This window comes from Pygocentrus nattereri, chromosome 8, assembly GCF_015220715.1.
Source record: "Pygocentrus nattereri isolate fPygNat1 chromosome 8, fPygNat1.pri, whole genome shotgun sequence".
Taxonomy (NCBI): domain Eukaryota; kingdom Metazoa; phylum Chordata; class Actinopteri; order Characiformes; family Serrasalmidae; genus Pygocentrus; species Pygocentrus nattereri.
The window spans coordinates 26390063-26411857 of NC_051218.1; the positions used below are offsets into that span (position 1 = coordinate 26390063).

At 38.7% G+C, this 21795-nt stretch overlaps 3 protein-coding genes across 6 annotated transcripts; all 3 read right to left on the reverse strand.

Annotated features, from left to right (window-relative positions):
* Positions 1 to 78: 78 nt before the first annotated feature.
* On the reverse strand, positions 79 to 3928 carry LOC108436719 (gap junction alpha-3 protein-like). Its single transcript, XM_017713377.2, has 2 exons — positions 3274 to 3928; positions 79 to 2006 (listed from the first exon to the last, which is right to left on the reverse strand). Exon 2 carries the CDS (start codon positions 1980 to 1982, stop codon positions 924 to 926), a length of 1059 nt encoding a protein of 352 aa, XP_017568866.1. The 5' UTR covers positions 1983 to 2006; positions 3274 to 3928; the 3' UTR covers positions 79 to 923.
* A 155-nt stretch (positions 3929 to 4083) lies between these two features.
* LOC108436706 (gap junction beta-1 protein-like) lies at positions 4084 to 6875 on the reverse strand. Of its 3 annotated transcripts, none has more exons than XM_037540646.1 (3): positions 6722 to 6814; positions 6201 to 6372; positions 4084 to 5964 (listed from the first exon to the last, which is right to left on the reverse strand). In XM_037540646.1, exon 3 carries the CDS (start codon positions 5948 to 5950, stop codon positions 5123 to 5125), a length of 828 nt encoding a protein of 275 aa, XP_037396543.1. In that variant the 5' UTR covers positions 5951 to 5964; positions 6201 to 6372; positions 6722 to 6814; the 3' UTR covers positions 4084 to 5122. The 3 variants fall into 3 exon arrangements, with proteins under 3 accessions (XP_037396543.1, XP_037396542.1, XP_017568847.1); XM_037540645.1 differs by having other exon boundaries at positions 6201 to 6436; positions 6722 to 6807; XM_017713358.2 differs by lacking the exon at positions 6201 to 6372 and having other exon boundaries at positions 6722 to 6875.
* A 3788-nt stretch (positions 6876 to 10663) lies between these two features.
* LOC108436705 (tudor domain-containing protein 5-like) lies at positions 10664 to 16523 on the reverse strand. Of its 2 annotated transcripts, none has more exons than XM_017713356.2 (8): positions 15941 to 16523; positions 15415 to 15553; positions 14146 to 15256; positions 13936 to 14066; positions 13687 to 13853; positions 13422 to 13576; positions 12164 to 12243; positions 10664 to 12077 (listed from the first exon to the last, which is right to left on the reverse strand). In XM_017713356.2, the coding sequence occupies exons 1-8, from the start codon at positions 16052 to 16054 to the stop codon at positions 11995 to 11997; spliced, it is 1980 nt and encodes a 659-aa protein (XP_017568845.1). In that variant the 5' UTR covers positions 16055 to 16523; the 3' UTR covers positions 10664 to 11994. The 2 variants fall into 2 exon arrangements, with proteins under 2 accessions (XP_017568845.1, XP_017568844.1); XM_017713355.2 differs by having other exon boundaries at positions 10664 to 12088.
* Between the last annotated feature and the right edge of the window lie 5272 nt (positions 16524 to 21795).

The window sequence follows — 21795 nt, forward strand, 5'->3', positions numbered from 1 at the left end:
TTCGATTACAGGGAAGAGTTCAAAGTTAAATTAGAATTTTGGAAAGGAAATAAAGAGTATATCTTTATTTGACCTCAGTTTTCTGGATGGGTGTTATTTATTTTGTCCCTTATTCCATGTGCCACCTGATATGTACTGTAACTTTACATGTGCCAAGGTCCTTTGGGGCATACTGATAATAAACCAGAAGTGTAAATGCTTATTTCAATTCATATAATGACACTAGAAATCTTAATAACTGTATAGAAGTTGATGCAGATAATAGAAATAATTGAGATTAGTGTAAATAGACACAGTATAACATCAATAAAAAGTTTGTCAGACATTTTAATGATGGTAAAAGGCTTTTTTAAGTCATGTACTATAACAAAAATGAAAATTTCCATTGCATATGGTCCTCTACTGGACTTTTAAAAGCAGTTATGAAATAACTAAAGTTTGGGAGGAGGGCCATGCCTGAAAGCCTTCCACCTTCCAGTGTAAATGCCCTACGAATTGTCATCTCTACTTTCTGTTTCTCATGACAAAGCTTTCACAGTCCCCACCACCACCCTATCTCTTGTCTGTTCCTCAGTCCTATATCGGTCGTACCACATAAGTAGCAGGGTCCGGCCTTCTAGCTCCAGGCAGAAGCCGCCCAGAACTCCAGGCCAAGTTTTGAGTTCTCTCAATTCCTTAAATCATCCCTAACACTACCACAACAAGTTGAAGGCATGGTCTGAACTCGCAAAATGGGATTTAGTGTTAACAGCATCTTGTAGTTCATTTTGGCATAAGTGGAAGCTGTAAAAAAATGTTTGTGCTAATGAATGAAATTTAACAATTACATCAGGACTTTCTAATGTTCTATTATGAAAGCTTCAAAAGCCATGGTTTAAAGCAAAAAGATTCTTTTGAATATTTCAGCATTTTCAAAATCAATATCAGATCTTCAGATCATCTATCCTGGTTTTGTTGCTGAACTTGCCAGCTCGGCTGGACCTGCTCTGTTGAGCCCCCGGTGACCCAGGAGGTGAACCTGAGCCTTTCTTTATTTTCAGGTCAAATTCCTCTGGCTTACCATTTCTCTCAACAGCAAAGTTGTCCTTGTTCTGCTTGCAGACTGCTTTGGTGTTATACGGAAGAAAGGAGTCTGGATCACCAATGCGTGGAACATATCCTGGGGCAGGTTGATAAGAAGATTGGTGGAAATAGTTATAAGGTGGCACAAATGGATCAGCTGCATCACTCGGCGCCTTGGAAGATGTCTCAGATGGCAGTTCATCCTTTCTGTAACCGATGCTTTGACGGCACTTGGTGAAACCCAAGTGATATATTTCCACTAGGTTAAGAAGAAGCGAGAAGCATGCTACAGCTAGCATGAAGATAATGAAAATAGTCTTCTCTGTGGGTCTGGAGATGTAGCAGTTCACAGGATTGGGGCAGGGTGGCCGATCACATACGTAGAGAGGTTTGAGTTCAAATCCGTACAGGAAATATTGTGCGACTATAAAGCCTACCTCAAACAAGGTCTTGAAAACGATGTTAAAGACATAAGTGCGCAGAATATCCCCCTGTAGGCGAATGTGGCCTTGATCATCACGTACTGAGGGCTTCTTGGCTTTGGCTTCACCAATGAGGGGCTGGTTGTCCCCCTGCTGTGAGAGTTCCTTCTCTTTCTGCTTGTGTTTCTCTTCCATCCGAACCAGGTGCAGGATGTGACCCAGGTAGATAAGTGTGGGTGTGGACACGAATATGATCTGAAGTACCCAGAAGCGGGTGTGGGAGATAGGGAAAGTCTTGTCATAGCAAACATTCTGGCAACCAGGTTGTTTGGTGTCACAGGTGAAGCCAGACTGCTCATCTCCCCACACTTTCTCGGCAGCCGTGCCCAGCACCAGGATACGGAAGATGAAGAGGACAGTCAGCCACACCTTGCCAATCACTGTGGAGTGCTCTTGGGCACTCTCAAGTAGCTTTCCCAGCAAGCCCCAGTCTCCCATTGCAGCTTGTGCTTTGGACTGATTCTGCAAAACATGAGCCCATTAAGGTCTGCAGTAACATTTAGTTGAACTTTGAAATTAACCCCTTGAGGCCCAGGCTTATTTTTCAGTAGTCCTTTATTAAGATTCAAAACTTCAAAGATTCAAAGCCCTCTAGTGTTCAGCCACTGACATAATGTCTTTATTATTTTTTAAATGAAAAACAAAAATAACCATCAGTTGACTGTTTAGGAATCCACCATTTAATGTCATCAGTAGACTCCCTCACTTTTTTCCTTCTATAAAAACTGACACGCATTCATGTCTAAAAGCTTCCCCTTATCTTGTTACCAGGGGATCCAGTTATCACAACAGCACCCTACCCATGAAGAACATACTATGTTGCAGTAGAATGATAGTTTCTCTCTTTTCACTCACATTATCTAAACTTGATTCTTATAATATGATGGAAAAAGGGATATTTCAACTCAAAAATATCTTAAAATCTTAACAAATAGTCACCAGAACTCAAGACACATTCTTGCTCTGTTAACTTGCAATTAGAAGTTTGGTTAAATCAAAATTTTAAGGCAGCCAGGTGAATTTTGATGTCTAAAAAGCAATCATTTTTACAGTATATGTACATCTATCTATTACGGAAAATGTAATATCTCAGAACCTGACCCAAGCCACATCTTTTACTGAAAACAGACTTACATGGCATAATTGTATGTGCCCAACCACCTGTGATCTCTAAGATTTTCTAGTGTGCCTGGAGAGAAAGCTTAACTTTTTTTAACAGTACTCAACAAATGATGTTAATTGATTAAATAAATATTAATTATATTAAAATATTTTGGCACGTCTTCTTGTCTTTCAGTCTGGTTATGGGTTGGGAAAGGGTTTAAGTAGTGCTTAAGAAGTGAAGTCAGAAGAAGGTAAAAGAAATAAATTGAGAATATTTGTGATATATGTAATGTAAATACAGAACATATTTGCCATTGATATACTAGCTAATGCTAATACTATGGTGAGTCAAAAACAGCCTGCCTCACCTGTCACCAGTCTGTCATCAAATATCCCACCAGTCTCTTTTAAAAAGTTCAAGAGACATTTAATCCAACTGTTTGTACCACTTACACTTATAAAGAGACTGAAGTGACTGGTGCTATGATAAAAAGCACGAAGTATAAAACATAAAATATGTGAAGCAGCTTTTGGGTGTTTATTACTACGCTGATGTTGCGAATGCTAACATATTTCTAGGATCATGCTTATTTTAAGCGAGAATGGATTGCAGAAAGTGGCCCACCTTGTCAGCGAATACATCTCCAGCAGTGGCACTGAAGCCGTAAGCATGGACCCATGCGGGTTACTCACACAGGCCCCAGACTCAGGCCCATGTTAAAGCAATGTCCTTGAATGGGAATGAAATCCAGACTGTCTGTGGTCACGGCCCTGATCACAATAAGTCAATTACGTTTTTCTTATCCAAAGCACAGAGTGTTGTTGGGTCACGCAATCCAGACCTGTTGAAAGCACTGCCAGAGAGTCTTCTTTTGACCCCCCTCCCTCCTCTGTCTCCCTGGGGTTAATTTTGGTACAGGGCACACTCTCTAATGTAAACTATCAGGCCCACCACTTGCTCATTTCTTGAAGTGACAGGGCGAGCAGCCAATGAGACGACTGCAAAGTGACCCAAGGGCAAGGCTAAATATAGCATTAGGGTCTCTCCTATCACAAGAGAGTTGACTTGGAAGTGCACAGACATTCAGGCCCTGTAGGCACTGATGAAAATCGTAACTATGGCAGTGCTTCACAACACCGTGGCTGTGTGGTAGATTATATCAAAAATTTATTCCATGCCCTTTTATTTTGCTTTTTTCTTAATCTGCAAAATGTGAAACAGCTGTAAGTGCACCCTATGGTACATGGCATTAGGAAAAAATTTGAAGACATACTCATACAATAGATATGGAGTAAATATATAGCCACATTACTAAGATAAAGACAAATATTGACATTTTATCTTATCAAAACTGTTTGTTGATTCTGTTGAAACAAGATTTTAATTTCATGCATGTTAAAAAGTATGTATTATGCAAACACTGAAAAGACACAATTCAAATGACTGCATTTTATTGAGTAACACTGTACAAGATGTTTTTTATATACTTACAAAGTGCTGATCTGAATTATTTTTATTTTGACTATTTTTCAGTTTTAGCACTACAATAAATAAGCAGCAATGATCAATTCAATAAATCCACAGTGATGAAATGTTATTTACAAACATGCCAGTGCATATATCAGTAAATGTTGTATATTTGTGTGTACAGGGAAAAATAATTATTTTGAACATTGAACTTTAGAGTAATGTCTCCTGTTTTTAAAACAATACAAAAATTAAATAAACATATTCGTTATTTATGTATTACTTAAGATTTTAAACAGGTTCTCAATGGTTCAAATGCATCATACATGTACCCTTAATCCATGTTTGCAAAAACTGTGATACCTATTTGCTCAATAGGTGCACAATTACAGACTTTAGCCCATCATAGCATAACCTGTCAGCTGTCCAGTACTGCACTTCATTTTCTGACCACAGTAGCAGAATTTCTATGTAATGTCACAGCAGTGAGGGTCGGATGGGCGATAGTCTCTAATTGTACGCAAGGTGAATCTACAAGGTAAATGTTTTTTATATAGGTAATATAAAATTTAAAACCTCAAGTACCTGAAATATTTTTTCTAATATTTTCAGATTTCAAGACACTTTCATGGGTTTAATGCTCTGCCTCTGAGTATTTTGCATATCATCCAGCAGTAAACATAAAATGTTAGATCTTCCTTATGAATGTCTTTAAGATATCTTGCAAGAAAAAAATCTTACAGCCGACCCTTTTATCTTGCATTTGGAACAATTTTTACATGTTTAAAGTCTTCCTCTTAATGATTAGCAATTCAAAACATTCTACCCCATGACAAAATAATAAACCTTTTTTCACCTGTTGCCTGGATACTTCCCTGGGCCTAGGTCTAAGACAATATCCGAAATAAATATATAAAAACAAGAACGCAGGGCACAATTATCGAAACCCCACTTCAAGTTTGTTACTGATGTTTAGTGAAACAAATCATCCAGATGATGTTGATGGCTAGAAGGCAGAACACCTCTCCCCTTTGTCAATAGGACTCTTTCTGCCCACATTCAATCTGGGCTTGAACGGATGCTCTGATATGAGCTGATTGATCTCATTTTGCTTGTAGGAAGACAGTTTTTGAGCGAGCCAAGGTCCTTTCGGCTCCCCTTCGGGTCTCTGGAAGTATCGGACACATTCTTTGCCTATCAAATACACCACCTCTGCAATGTTTAGCAAGACACAAACCCCAGATACTGCCAGCATGAAAACAGTAAAGATGGTCTTTTCTGTTGGACGAGAGACAAAGCAGTCCACTGTGTTAGGGCAGGGATAAGAATCACACTTAACCAGCCGCACCATCTTAAACCCAGGGTAGATTAGGTAAAAAATGTACAAGAAAGCCACCTCAAAAATGATTCGAAAAATGATGCTTATCATGTAGGTCCACCAAAGCGCACCAGTAATCTTGAACTTCTGATTCTTGATTTGTTCCAAATCCTTGGCGGTGCCTCGTCCCGATATTTTGAGAATTTTTTTGTCAATGTGGCGGCGATGAGCAACATGCATTGCAACTAGCAGAGCTGGTGTTGATACAAGAATCAGTTGCAAGGCCCAGAGACGAATGTGAGAGATTGGGAAGAACTGATCATAGCACACACTGTTGCAACCTGGCTGCTGGGTGTTGCAGGTAAAGCCAGACTTCTCATCACCCCATACGCTTTCGGCAGCCACAACCAGAACCAGGATGCGAAAGATGAAGATGACAGACAGCCAGATGCGGCCAATGCCCGTTGAATGCCTATTTACACCGCTAATTACGGCATAAAAAGACGCCCAATTCATTTTCGATTCCAGGTCTGCAGAAGGGAGGATGAACAATGTAACAGTGTAAACTTTCAGATTCGACAAATCCTAAATCATTACAATTTAATGTTCAAATTTTTTATTATATTTAATTAAAAAGCAAAGCAACCTAAAAGTTCTTAACAATTTTCCGACAAGCATTCCAGCCACTCTTACTTACAGTAAGTTCCAAAAAGGCATAAAACTAATCAATAATAAACATTGATAATGAATAATGAGCACAATTTACCAGCTCAGCCCGTGGTGTAAGCAGCATAAGCTGTGCCGGGTCCAAAAATATCGACCATCAGGTGCAGTCTGGACATTTGGACACTTTGGGCAGCAAAGTATGACAAAAGTGTTCTGAATGGCTTGGAGCTGTTTAAGAGCATGGGCGATGGCCTACTGCCACATGCTGTCACCTGATGCAAAAGGAAAGGCCAATAGCAAGGTTTGTGGCAAGGCCATGTGACAGCCTCCGTAGATCTATAAAAACCAGATTTGCTGAGGTCAAAGCACCTGTTAACATAGCTACATCCACCAACATCTGATGTCTTTCTCTCAAGCATAGGTTTTACAGCTCATTTCACCTCTGTGTATCAAGTTCCAGCTCATGTACATTGAAATGTATATGTCTAATGCATGAAATTCTAGAGTAAAAAAAGGTCTACAGATTAATATATGGATAAGAAATTACTGGCTTTTAATGGCAGCTATAAAATGAAACGGTTCCTATCAGGAGTGGAAATTTAAAAAGAATTAAACATTTACCTTCAGTTGTTGTGGTACACAATTGTGTCCAGAAAAGGGTAGATAAATTTTCCAAGATGTCTCTCTGAAGAACACCATATCATTGGGAAATGCAAATACTTTCCACAATACTAGCCACTACCCTGCACCGTAGAAGTCATATGCTCTCATAGAAACCATTTAAATACAATGGTGGCCTTTGTTGAGGCTAACAAGACTGGAATTCAGATCAAACGCCTAGATTTCCGCCTACCCGAGGCGAAAGAAAGAATCTGTGTGGACACAAAGGCCTCAGCATCATTATTTATTGTGCCTGGTAGGCTAAGGAAGTGAAGGGTGTCTCTGACATGAATGACTGTCTTAAAAGACAACACTGACATTTTAGCAAATAATCTCATAGTTCACTTGCATCTTGGAAATATTGTGCATTGGTTTTCTTTCATGATAAACTTCTCTTAATATTTTTACGATGCTAGAACACATGGTACTAAAATATGGAAAAATTACTGTATTTTGTACACAATGGAATCAGATTTTTTTCCTACAAAACGTATCACCTGTTTAACAGAATATCAGAGTCTTACATCTTTACTTCACAACTTGTGTCAAAATGGCACTTTGGCCATTACTCTTAGAGTTGGCAATTACTCTTATAGTTGGTGCTGCTATAATAAACACGGTAATTAATCAGGTGTTGGACATTGTTGGACATATTCTTTCTCATAACAAAATTTTCCAAAGCAAAAGAGAGTAGTATCATGATGCTATGTCATTTCAGGGTTCTGATGTTGAATACTGTGACGACAGAGTGACAGCACTCATTAGGGGTGTTGACAATTTAGTTGTGTAATTGTGAAACAAGTGCGTCTGTTGATCTGCCCCCTTATCTTGTGACATGGGCCATGCCATAAGGATTTCACCCTTTATCGTCAGCTTACCCACCTCCTTGGCAGGGAATTATCCCAGTTTATTCAAGTGACCGGTTCAAACGCCTCCATCAGGGAAAGGCAGTACAAAGATGAAGCTTGAGAGTAGCAACTGTGGTTGACATGATGAAACAAAGCAGCTATTTATAAATTACTTTCCCTGTTGGGCTACAGAGAGCCATACTGTAACATAATACTGTTATTTATTACATTTCAATATTTCTGTGTTGTGTAATAATTTGTTTTTGTTATTTATTTATATAATCTAACTTATGTGTGTGTGTGTGTATATACATACATATATATATATATATATATATATATATATATATATATATATATATATATATATATATATATATATATTATGACTTGATTATATATGTTATGCATCTTTTGATCATATATTAAAAGCAATATATATTTAAACTGTTACCCCATTTTATGTCAGGAACTTTGTTTCCATGCATAAAAAAATATATGAATTGTTTATTTAGAGATGTTAAACAGTGATTAACCCCAAAGATAATAAGAGGGTTAAAAAATGTTTTCTCATGAATACCCGTGTCAAATAGATTGTTCTTCTGGATTTTCCTGCAAATGTTGAATTTCATATGCATTTTGTTTTTATTTATTCTTTTAACCACTGCACGATTTTGACATAAAATTTTACTTTTTAGTGCTGAGCATTATTTAGTAAACAATACACTTGAAGCTATCTCTGTGTTACAAATAATTCTGCAGAGCACAATAAATGCTTAAACATGCACACACACACACACCCACACACACACACACACACATTTTCTAAGCCGCTTCTCTCTCAGGGTCGCAGGAGGGTGCTGGAGCCTATCCCAGATGTCATCGGGCGGAAGGCAGGATACACACTGGACACTTTGCCAGTCCATCGCAGGGCAGCTAAACATACATTATACTTCCAAAAGTATTCACTCGTCTGCCTTCACATGAATATGAACTTGAGTGACATCCCATTCTTAATTCATAGAGTTTAATATGATGTCGGCCCACTCTTTGCAGCTATAACAGCTTCAACTTTTCTGGGAAGGCTTTCCACAAGTGTTAGGAGTGTGTTTATGGGAATTTTTGACCATTCTTCCAGAAGTGCATTTGTGAGATCAGACACTGATGTTGGATGAGAAGGCCTGGCTCGCAGTCTCCACTCTAATTCATCCCAATGGTGTTCCATCAAGTTGAGGTCAGGACTCTGTGCAGGCCAGTCAAGTTTTCACATCAAACTCGCTCATCCATGTCTTTATGCACCTTGCTTTGTGCACTGGCACTCAGTCATGTTAGAACAGGAGGGGGCCGTCCCCAAACTGCTCCCACAAAGTTGGGAGCATGAAATTGTCCAAAATCTCTTGGTCTGCTGAAACATTGAGTTCCTTTCACTAGAACTAAGTGGCCAAGACCAACTCCTGAAAAACAACCCTACATCATAATCCCCCCTCTACCAAACTTTACACTTGGCACAACACAGTCAGACAAGTACCATTCTCCTGGCAAACGCCAAACCCAGACTCGCCAGTCGGAGAAGCGTAATTCATCACTCCAGAGAACACGTGACCCGTTCTTTCACAAATGTTTGTAGAAGCAGTCTGCATGCCTAGGTGCTTGGTTTTATACACCTGTGGCCATAGAAGTGACTGGAACACTGAATTCAACGATTTGGATGGGTGGGTGAATACTTTTGGCAATATAGTGTAGATAGAATTTCCAATACATTTCAATTCCGTTTCTGGGAATGCTCTGAAGAAGCCATACATAAGCCTAAGGTCACCATGCCCAGTGCTAAGCGTTGGCTTTATACTGTTGTAGCCAACCCATCATCACCAATGATAACCAATCATCCAACATCAGTTCCTGACCTCATTAAAGCTTTTGTGTCTCAGTACAGACAAATCTTCACAGCAATGCTCCAACATTTACTCAAAAACAGTGGCTGTTTCTGTATCAAAACAAGGGAAGAACTCCATATGAGTACCCTCATAGACCACAAAGTAAACTGGTCTTTCTGGAACTGTCTTCACACATTTTATTTTGTATATTAACTTCATCTTCAAATTTACTAACATCATTCTTCTTTGGGTCAATTTAACCCTCCATAAAACAATTACCTTTAAGACTGTTACCCAAATTTATGTGTCTGGAATATCTCAATATATCTGCTTTTTTAGGTCGCAGATACAATCTGGCACACTGGTCTTGGAATCACACTTGCCTGGTAGTAGGATCTTTTTGAACCAGAGTTGTGTTTGCATTTTTCTCATATGGTGGTGTAAAACATTGAAACACTAGCCATACAATAAGTATATGCACTAGACGACCTAGATAATAGTTATAATTAAATTCTCTTTTCATTTATGGGGTTCAATTGTACTTCTTTTACTTGTGAAGTTTCCATCCAAGTTCATTAAAATTGGCACGCTGAGCCGAGTTGCAACACTTTAACTGCAGGGTTGCCTAGGGATACAACTAAAATCAATTCAATGGTAATTTATGATAATAAACATTTGGGGTTTACCCTAATATCTCTACATCAAGAAAGCTCAATATACTGTATTGTAAAATAGCTAATCTTACATTCCAAATGCATGTTTTGGTATACCAATGAATAAATAACGTCTAAAAAAAAAACTACATTTCAAGATGCTGACGTGCACAGTACCCAATATAGGTCCATGCAGAAAAGAGCATGTTATTCTCCTTTAAGGATCAATTTGTGCTGCGCATACTACAAAAACACTCACCTAGGTAGCATTTGGCTATTTTATTTTGTTGGATAAGAGACTGCTTTATAAGTGTTCCCTGTCAGTACAGAAATGCATAGTTTGGACAAAATGCCTGTCTAAAAACTGCAATATCAGTCTTCTATTAAAAAAAACAAGACAGAAAACGAGCTTAAAGATTTATATGTGCCCAGAACACAGACAAATGTGTCATTGATAACTCCAATAGAGGAAGCATTTTCATTTCAGGCTTAAATTGAATCAGTTTATTAACAGAAGAAAACGTCAGAAGAAAATGTTAAGTGCACATCCACAGGCAATAAAAATGTTCAAATGTGTCAAAACATGACTATTCTAAGTTGCTCATCCCAGATAAACCTTTCTCCATTTACAAATGTTTCATGGACAAAGCTTTTATGTCCTCAATACATTTTTCCCAAAATATCACATTGCTATTTGTATCATGAAGTTGTCAAGTATTCTAAATATAAATACTGCTGCATAAATGCTACATGCAAACTAATGCTCTTGCACATCTAATTGAAGTCATAACATTGGCAACCTTGACAAAATATCCCTAAGCAAGCAATCAAACAATCTCTGTCAAATGTGAGTCAAGTGGCTTTGGCAGTAGTAGGCTAAGCTATTGTTATTATATAACAGTGGCCAAGTTTTCTGTAATTACCATAGTAATATATTTTCTTACAATCTAACTTTGCGGTGCATCAAGTAGACTTGCAAGAGTGTTAGTTTACTTGTAGTAGTATAGAGCAATATTGATATTTCTATTTAACTACACTGTAACTCAGAAATTAACATATGACAATACATATGTGCTCTGGAGGGAGAAAAGGGTGATTTTCAAAAACACCATTCATTTTTGTATAGACAAAAACAGCCTAGACCAACAGTCCCATTTTCACCAAAGAAATGCATATAAGCAATATTCCTACCATTTCTATAAGCAAAACCTTGTATCTCCATGTTATTTATTACACTAGAATACACTGTCATTCATGTAATGGTACAATTTCATGAAAGACCAAAATAAATGGTCCAAAATGACTTACAATAAAATCATTGCATTAACCTGCATTGACAGTTAAGAATGTTTTTTCTTTTACAGTAGTTTGTCTTTTTTGGAGATTTGTAAGATTTTGTTCTGACTTGAATGATAGGAAAGGTTTTTTTTTCTCCAAAAATAAGCTAAAACAATATAAAGTTGTGAATCAGATTAACCTTCTAATGACTGCTAAGTAAAACAAAGAACAATAGATTTCAAGGTATCAGCTGACAAGAAACTCCAGACTAAAGCTCTGCGTACGGCAAATTGTCAAGATGTACTGTTAACTAACAAAATAATAGATAAGTTAACCTCTTATTAAGAACACTGATGTTCAGTCGTGTCCACTATACGACCTGTATACGTATAACAACCACATTACAACAGTGGTCACAAACCCTCCTCAGGGAGATCTACTTTTCTTAAATCTAAGCTTTGTTGAAACTCACATTTAATAGGCAAGTCTGTCCTTACTATTCAGACTAGTCCTGTACCTATCCTCCACAGAAAGGTAGGAATATCTTTGACCAGTGCTGGTAACCACTGTACAATAAGCTGTCATTTTCTGTTTTGAGAGTAAAAGGAGATGAGATACTTCTCCCATTCCAGTGACTGTTTTCTTGATTGCTCTTGGGCATGACCTGAAAGACAACTAGCACATTCAGTTTCACCAAAAGCACAGTGAAAATGTAATGCTCTCTAGTGACAAACAATAAGGTATACTCACTTTTCTTCAATCTCATGCTCATTTTTTCATGCCTGGCATGCCCATTTTGAGCCAATCTCAGGGATAAAGAAGCACCTCTCCTGTTGAAATTACCACAAGATCCAGTATTAAATATGCTATTATTATGTTTAATCTGCAAGCCATTCCATTTCATCAGGTAAAGCAAGCATATAGCTACACTTTGTACATTTACAATTATTGACTATAACCCTTGTTGCTGCACAATCTATCAGCCATTATCTACCCTGTCTGCCAAAGGAAAGGCTCCAGCATAGGACCACAACTGAGCATAAACTATTTCGCTGCTGGGCCACTCTCAGTCTCAGCAGAGACAACAGCACTGTTGTAGTATGTGAATGGCTGGTGTGCTGGCAAGAGTGTAATCAGGCACAGCAGTTTTTTTTTTACCCGTATGTCACTGCTGAGTTGAGAATAGTTCCATCAAAAAAGAAATATGCAGTCAACAGTAGTTCAGCAGTAAAGGCCTGAGCACTGATGAAAATCTATAAGATGAACTGTTCATTGAAGAGCTGCAGTCTGTAAACCTACAAGGTGGGTCAGCAAGGTAGGTGTGCGAAAGTGGCTGGCGAGTGTAGTGTTTCAAAACCCCAGCAGTGCTGGTGCACCTGATGCACTCATACTAGCACAAAACACATTAGCATACAAGTGTAATTGCTATGCAAAAACCAGTCATATCTGGTCAGCACTGGTCCTATGGTGGTCCCTTTCTACTGACAGATAGAGAGACAAAGTGGGCACAGCAAAACATGTATGGAATTTTCTACCAAAAGTTATAAATAAAATAAATACAAAAACAAGGTCAAAATGTATGTTACAAATAAAAATAACAAAACTAAACTTTTCCTGGACTTTCTTTTTTCATATATGCAGTCTTTCATTGCTACCGAGTTGACACATTTTTTTAAGACTCATCTGTGTAAAAGTAAAAATTTTAATGTCTACAGGTCCATTGTTTTGGAATGAAAGTTTATTCAACCCTTAGCCACAGCCACCCTAAAAGTCATGACAGAAAGCATCATATCAAGTGAAATAATGCACTGTCTTGTCAGATTTCAAGTAATCTTTCCAAACTCTAATTTAAATGAATAGTGTAATACATTATTAGATTAACCTTTAACCTTTCATGTTTCTTGTGGATTTTACTATGTATTTATAGACCTTTTGGCACAAAATTAACTCAATACAATACCCTCAGTAGTTGTACATCTGCAAGACCTGATATAGTGTCTTGTCTTACCTCATAGCTCCAATTTTCCCTTTCTCCATGAAGAGCTCCACCCTAACTCTGTTTCCCTCAGGATAGAGCCTAGCATACAGTGTCCTGCTGCTTACTTTGTCTTTGAACCAATTTACTGCCTGAGCAGACCAGCTCTGCCCATTTACTGGGTTCACCTAATAAATCAAACCATGTATGCATTAAACTAGAATAAAAATGTATGCATTTAACAAAGAATAAGAAAACAAATCTTGGTTGTGACTTTATAAAGTTTAATGACACCTACATTTACTAGTGAGACTTGCAGAGCTTGTACTGGCACTTTTGCAACTTCTCCACAGAGTTCCTTGACATTCGAAAGAGAAAGGCAAGCTGAATCTCCATAGTCAATTCTCCTGACCTCCACTTCAAGATTTTTGACGCCATCAAGATGTGTGCACAACTGACTGCTACCTAAGCGATAATGTAAAAATGAGCAACACTGGCACATTTTCAAAAGAACATACAATAACCATTTCTTTGCTTTGGACCTCACCTCTTTTCATTCCACATATCTTTGTCACCTGGGCACGGCACCATAACTCCTGCTCGGGAAACCATCCAATTACATAAGTGCCAATATCCGGGACGCAGTTCCTCTCAGCACACGACTTATAGCTTGTCCCTCTGTTTTATCAGCACAAAAGAGTGTTGGTAAATATAATGAAGAAAGAACAGCAACAATAAGAATGAAACAACTACTTACGCCATGATTTCAGATAATTTCTGCAGTCTGGAATCCTTATGCTGTATGTAGAATCTGCTTGGGCTGACCACATGGGAGACAAGAACAGGCATCTCTTCATATTTCCTAATCTGAAATTCCGGTATACTTAGTAAGTACTCATCTTCTGTTGCTCCGTCTGTCAGTTCCTCCGAGTCACACTGGAGCTCCAAATTGTCTGAGGCAACTGATTCACTGCTTGAAGTACACACTGTTAGACTGAAGAGGTCCAATTCCTTTGAGTTGTTACAGTAAGGAGAAGCCATTTTTTCATCAGATACTGAACTTTGTGAAGAATTTTTCACCTCTGTGGAAATATCCCCAATATCCCACAATTCTGAGGGTGTAGCAATAATACAACTGTAGGTCACAAAACCTGCACAGCTGTTTTTTACTTTGAAGATAGGTCCAGAAACCTTCATCTCAGAGAATGACTGCCTCTTTTGTGTTGTGTATAATGTTATTTTCTTCAGATCCATTGCTTCAGTATTGCTCTTCTGTTGCTGCACTAACACAAAGGCCCTCTCTACAGAACCAAATAAACTGACATCAGGCAAGTTCTTTGTCTTTCCATTCATTCTCAGAAAACGCATGAGCTGAGAAGAGGTTTGTTTTTGGTGCTGAACTTCAGGTTCATTTCCTAATTGCTGCTCAAAGATGTGACTGGTTACATTCTGAGTCAACCTTGGAGAGATGTCTGCAACGTTCCTCAGAGTTTGAGCTTCTGTTGCAGCGATGTTCTCCTGCATGTTGTGCTTGGCAGACTCCATTTCACTCTTTTTGGAATCATCTTGGGTTAATAATTCAATTTCTGAGCCATAATTTGTTGAGATTTTGCCAGATGACTGATCTTTCTCAGATTCAAGTGACAAAACCATGTGTTGAAGAGAGAGTGTTGCTCCAATAATCTGAACAGCTTTTGTAATTGAGCTTTCCTGAATGACATTTTGCAGCAAGGGCCCAAACTTCAAAACATTTGGAATAAACACTCCATTCTGACGACTTCTCTTGTGATTGAAGTGGAGCACACGCTGAGGCGACAGGCTGATTCTGTGCGGCAGGTGAAGCTTCCTCATGCTGTGAGGCTCTAAAGCTAAACATACGAATGGAAACCTTTAATTATGTAAACCTTAAATCTCTAAAAACCTCACTCTAGATAATCTCTACGTTAAAAAAATACATTTGACAGAATAAGAGTTTATTCATTTCTTTAATTTGATTTTTAAAAATTACATTTGATATACTCCATACCTGACTTAAGGCCTTCAAAGACAGTCATCAGTTCCTTTATCACATGACATTTGGCATCTAAAGTCTTCAACAGATTCGCACCAACGTGCGTGCGAGTCGAAGCGGGAGAGTTCAGAAATTCTTCAATCTCCTCAGCTGTCTGTAAACAGTACATGATAATCTGGAGACACTTCCATGTGTTACATTAACGTAATCTCTAACTGTTCCTTATTTGCGTCAAATAATTAAGCTAACCGCTAACCTACCTTTAATACTAAACCGTTTGTTAGCCAGCTAGCTACACATTAGGTTAACGTTAACTCAAATGTAGCTAAGGTAACTAACTAGCCTTAAAACATTCGGTAAGTTTTGTACTCATTATTTACCTGCTTATAAATTATATTTCCTAATATGCTTAAGCCAAAATGCCCCGGTCCCTCAGTGAACTAGCTAACTAACGTCAGTTAGCTTAGCTTAGCTAACCACAACGGCCGCCACCAAGCTGAAAGAACACTATCCGAGGCTTTCCAGGATTTATTCCTCTTACCTTTTCCGTGAAACAACACAACTCTTCATTCATCGCGTTTCTTGCATTTTCGAGATAGATTAGTTTGTAAACAAGACATCGTTTTATGTCTCCAGTAGATTTCCATCCCATCATGTCTTCTTTGCTTCGTGTCTTCTAGTTTGCTTCTTTCCAGCTAGCTCACTGAGAGCTAACCTACCTTGCTAGCTAGCTTGAGGGCGTTTTTCAATTAAGTTAGACACGCAGACAATCCACAGGTTGGTTTTTAGTGTCCGTAGGCAGTCCACATGTTGCTTTCTTACTGTTATAACTAATAGGTTTTTTGGTGTTTGTTCGCTCTGATAAGTTCCAGTTTTAAGTTAAATTAAAAAACAACGTGCAACGCTCAGACACAGAGCAAAAGCGCCGTGGAAACTCTCAGCTACAACCGATCTGCTCGGGGTCGACTCCCTTTTTTCGGTTCCACCTTGCTGTAATTAATTTCTGGCCGGCGGACCCTTAAGGTAAACTAGTGCATCATTCAAAGTGTAACTGAAAAGTAGAATACAAAGCCTGCAGCCTCATGAAAAGAGGGTGTGTTTGCGCCTTTAAGAGGAGAGTTCTCCATCTGCAGTTGGCAGACCACCTATCCAGCTATCTCTTTAACCTCAACCCTGCCTTTCAACGTTAACTTTTCAGGGTTAGCTTTAAGCACCAACAGTTCTACAAGTGAGATTTTCGTAATTGTGCAGGAATTGCACTAAATTAGATTTCGTGCAGATAAATTACTGCGCCAGTCTTCCCAGCATTTCAGCTCACACGTAACCCCTTCCCATTTAATTACAGCTGAACTAGTGTGTAAAGTTCATGTATGAAGTGGGTTTATTTAGACATTTTTGGAATCGAGATTTTTTTTTGATGGAATAAACTCTTGGAATCGACACCCTTATTTGCTGTCACTCAGGTCCTACTAGCCTGTCTGATCGAAATTTGGCCATTCTCTGCTTAATACTGATGCAAAGAGCTTGAAGCAAAGAAAAGGATGAATTAAATACTGACTCACTGGGTTGCAAATTTGGTCTGACATGCGGAGGGGCTAACATCAGAGGCCAATAGCCAGCATACAGCAATGTAAACGAAATTCTAGATGAATAACATGAATACAACTATAACAGTTGTTATGTGTAACTCTATGTCAATATAAAAACACAAAAACAATAAATGTATATGTAATGTTATGAGTTTTCTGATATATTTGAAATAGATCTATTTTTTTCCATATAAAATATCAAAAATATTTTCTTTCTATTTTGCCAGGCTGTTGAGATGTTAAAAGAAGTCTCTAGGAACCCCAGAATTTCAACATCTGCAGGTAACTCCCGCCACTGTTGATGTAAATGTGCATACATCTATTACAAAAAAGCTGTACAAATTTGACCCACATAGGAGGTGCGCCGTGTACAATGCCTGCTGTCTAAAAAGAACATAGGGGCAAGAGTAAAGTTTGCTAATGAATATCTAGACAAGGAACAAGACTTCTGCAACAATGTGCTATGGACAGATGAGTCAAAGATACACTCTTAAAAAAAAAGGTGCTTTAAGGATTCTTTCATAAAGAAAATGAACACTCCAAGAGCTGCATGATTAAAGGGGTCTTTGCAACATACACTGCTGAAAAAAATAAAGGGAACACTCAAATAACACATCCTAGATCTGAATGAATGAAATATTCTCGTTGAATACTTTGTTCTGTACAAAGTTGAATGTGCTGACAACAAAATCACACAAAAATCAATGGAAATCAAATTTATTAACCAATGGAGGCCTGGATTTGGAGTCACACACAAAATTAAAGTGGAAAAACACACTACAGGCTGATCCAACTTTGATGTGATGTCCTTAAAACAAGTCAAAATGAGGCTCAGTATTGTGTGTGGCATCCACGTGCCTGTATGAGCTCCCTACAACGCCTGGGCATGCTTCTGATGAGGTGGCGGATGGTCTCCTGAGGGATCTCCTCCCAGACCTGGACAAAAGCATCCGCCAACTCCTGGACAGTCTGTGGTGCAACAGACTGTGGGTGGAACGAGACATGATGTCCCAGATGTGCTCAATCGGATTCAGGTCTGGGGAATGGGCAGGCCAGTCCATAGCTTCATGCCTTCATCTTGCAGGAACTGCTGACACACTCCAGCCACATGAGGTCTAGCATTGTCCTGCATTAGGAGGAACCCAGGGCCAACCGCAGCAGCATATGGTCTCACAAGGGGTCTGAGGATCTCATCTCGGTACCTAATGGCAGTCAGGCTACCTCGCTCTCCATGGCGTCTCCAGACTCCGTCACGTCTGTTACATGTGCTCACTGAGAAACTGCTTTCATCTGTGAAGAGCACAGGGCGCCAGTGGCAAATTTGCCAATCCTGGTGTTCTCTGACAAATGCCAAGCGTCCTGCACAGTGTTGGGCTGTGAGCACAGCCCCCATCTGTGGACGTCAGGTCCTCATACCATCCTCATGGAGTCGGTTTCTAACCATTTGTGTAGACACATGCACATTTGTGGCCTGCTGGAGGTCATTTTGCAGGGCTCTGGCAGTGCTCCTCCTGTTCCTCCTTGCACAAAGGCGAAGGTAGCGGTCCTGCTGCTGGGTTGTTGCCCTCCTACGGCCTCCTCCACGTCTCCTGGTGTACTGGCCTGTCTCCCGGTAGCGCCTCCAGGCTCTGGACACTACGCTGACAGACACAGCAAACCTTCTTGCCACAGCTTGCATTGATGTGCCATTCTAGATGAGCTGCACTACCTGTGCCACTTGTGTGGGTTGTAGAGTCCGTCTCATGCTACCACGAGTGTGAAAACACCAACAACATTCAAAAGTGACCAAAACATCAGCCAGAAAGCACAGGTACTGAGAAGTGGTCTGTGGTCCCCACCTGCAGAACCACTCCTTTATTGAGTGTGTCTTGCTAATCACCAATGATTTCCACCTGTTTTCTATTCCATTTGCACAACAGCATGTGAAATTGATTGTCAGTCAGTGTTGCTTCCTAAGTGGACAGTTTGATTTCACAGAAGTTTGATTTACTTGGAGTTATATTGTGTTGTTTAAGTGTTCCCTTTATTTTTTTTGAGTAGTGTATAATGGTTCTTCAGATTGTTGGAAAATGTGCTGTAGATGGTTCTATATAGAACCTTTTAGAAAATGGTTCTACATAGCACCCAAAAGGGTTCTTCTATCATTACAAGCTTAACTCTGTAACAATAGAAGAAAACATTTGGCCACTATACAGAATCATGTTCAAAAAGGTTCTATATAGAACCATCTACAACACATTCTCCATCAATCTGAAGAACGCTTTCATAATGCAAAGAACCCTTTAGTCATGCAGAGGGTTCTTTGAGTGTTCATGGCTATTTTTATTTTACTAAAGACCTCTTGAAGAATGATTTCTTTTAAAAGTGTAGAGTTGTTTGGCCACAGTACCAGAAGCCATGTTTGGTAAAACCCAAAGGCAGCATTTGATCAGCAGAGCCTCATACCAACTGTAAAGCATGGACTACTTTGCAATCATAAAATCAATTGTGAATTTTCTTTCATACCAGAGAGTAATTGAGCAGAATATGAGGCCACCTGTAAAAATGTTTAAGCTGAAGAAATTAATTTTCCAACAGGATAATGATCCCAAACATACAAGCAAATCCACCAAGGAATGGCTGAAAAGGTAGAAAGGAGGTTATGGAATGACCTAGTTCAAACCCAGGTCTGAATCCCTTTGAAATACTGTGGAGGATTTTAAATGGGCTGCACAGTTGAAAGAATGGACAAAAATGTCTCCCAGTAGAAACAGAATGACTTCATTTCTCAAAGGATGTTACACATACAACATACAAGGAATTTTCCTTGGTGAGTGAACACGTGTGACATAGCATATTGAACACACGAGACAAGACAAAGACTAGCAAAAATATTTGTCTAAGGGATAAATAAAATAAAAATACAATGAACAGAATAGACAAAGGGACAGTGTGAAAGGAGCTCAAGTGAAGAGTGAATATCTGTACATGTCTGAATAGACATAAAACATAATAGTTTGTATATACCAAATATTACAGAATGATTTGTGCATTTGTGAAAAATAAAAAGAAATAATAGTATCAAACCACCAGACCAGATGAATTTTCACTCAATATTGACCATTGTTAACAAAATCACTACTTTACAAAGCACTGCTGTGTCTGATCCACTCAGACCAGCACAACACACACTAATGCACCACCACCACATCAGTGTTACTGCAGTGCTGAGAATGATCCACCACCCAAATAGTACCTTCTCTGTGAGGGTCCATGGGGTCTTGACCACTGAAGAACAGGGTAAAAGGGGGCTAAGAAAGTATCAGAGAAACAGATGGACTACAGTCTGTAACTGTAGAACTAAAAATGCACCTATATAGTAAGTGGAGCTGATAAAATGGACAATGAGCGTAGAAACAAGGAGGTGGTCACAATGATATGCCGGATCAGTGTATCTTAGTTCAATGTTATTCCAATGTATTATGGTCCTTTTCTTTATAACAAGCTTAAATGATCACTGGTAGTACGCTGACGGTTTGGTAGCTAGCTAGCTGAATTTCATTCTCTTGCCTCAGGCGTCAGAACTGCTGCACCGTTTAAGGTGGAACAGGAAAATTTGAGCAAGAAGCTGGAGAATAGCTGACTTCAGCTTCATATCACTAAAGAATCAGGGGCGGCGATTATACATAGTTGTCAGGTTTGGGGATTTGTTTGGGGATAAGTGTAAAAATAAGAAATGGGATTGGGCCTGGAAAGAGGGTGTTCACCTACACTGAAAAGTCTTCTGAACATGCCTCTAGAATGGTTGGAGAACTCCAAACACACAAAAATGCAGAAGTCCAAGATAAATAAAGGACATAAATGCTTTGTGGAAAAATTCCTTTACAGCTATTAGAGTACAATAATGTCAGCTAACATCTACAGAGTGATAAATTCATGGAGGTGAAAACAACCCTAACCAAAGCACTAAATAAACCATGTTAGCTGGAATTGTTGAAACAGCTTGCTAACAGAAAAAAGCTAAATACACACGACAGCAGGGGGCATGTTATGTCCTTATGACACCTAAGCATGTCCACACCGAAAACTGAATGTCAAACTGTCACTTTGCTGTTGATTTATCCATTTTGCATTTTCGTTTTGTCAGATATGCAGCCTATTGAAAAAGAAATAAGAATGTAAAAATTGCATTTTGATTTTAGTTTTGACATATATTCTGCATTTCATGAAGGAAAGGCAAAGCCAAAGTGAAGCTTGGATTTTCTTTTCTCTATTAGCTTTTTCATTTTAGATATGACCATGAAATATCAGAATAATGACTACAATTACATGACAAATAGCTGTTTTAAAATTATTTTTATTTTTGTCACAAATGACTCAGGCTTATGTGAAAAAACGAAATTGCAAATGTAGGTATTTCATTTCATTTTCAGTTTTGGCAGGATACTTGCACAGATGTTTGAAAAAGAAATGGCAAAAAGTTTTTGTTTTGTTTTGTTATTGTTTTAATTTTAATTTATTTTTTGGCTGGATTTGCCTCCCATACTTCCACCAGCAAAAATGCGATAATGTGAAAAGGGCTTATTGAGCTGACATGTCTGCCCTTATGACCGATGTTTGTCATATAACATAACACACAGTCAGGATTCTCTGTCAAGCTGTGTAATATAGATTATATATATTATAGTTATAATATAGTTGTATATTTTGGAAATTGAAGTATATTAGGTAAACTTAGCTCCTGAACAAAGCTGTACAGTCTAGCCTATTGAGCAGTGTCAACTAAATGGCTAACTAAGCAATGTTTGCAGATGTTTAAATTGGAGTT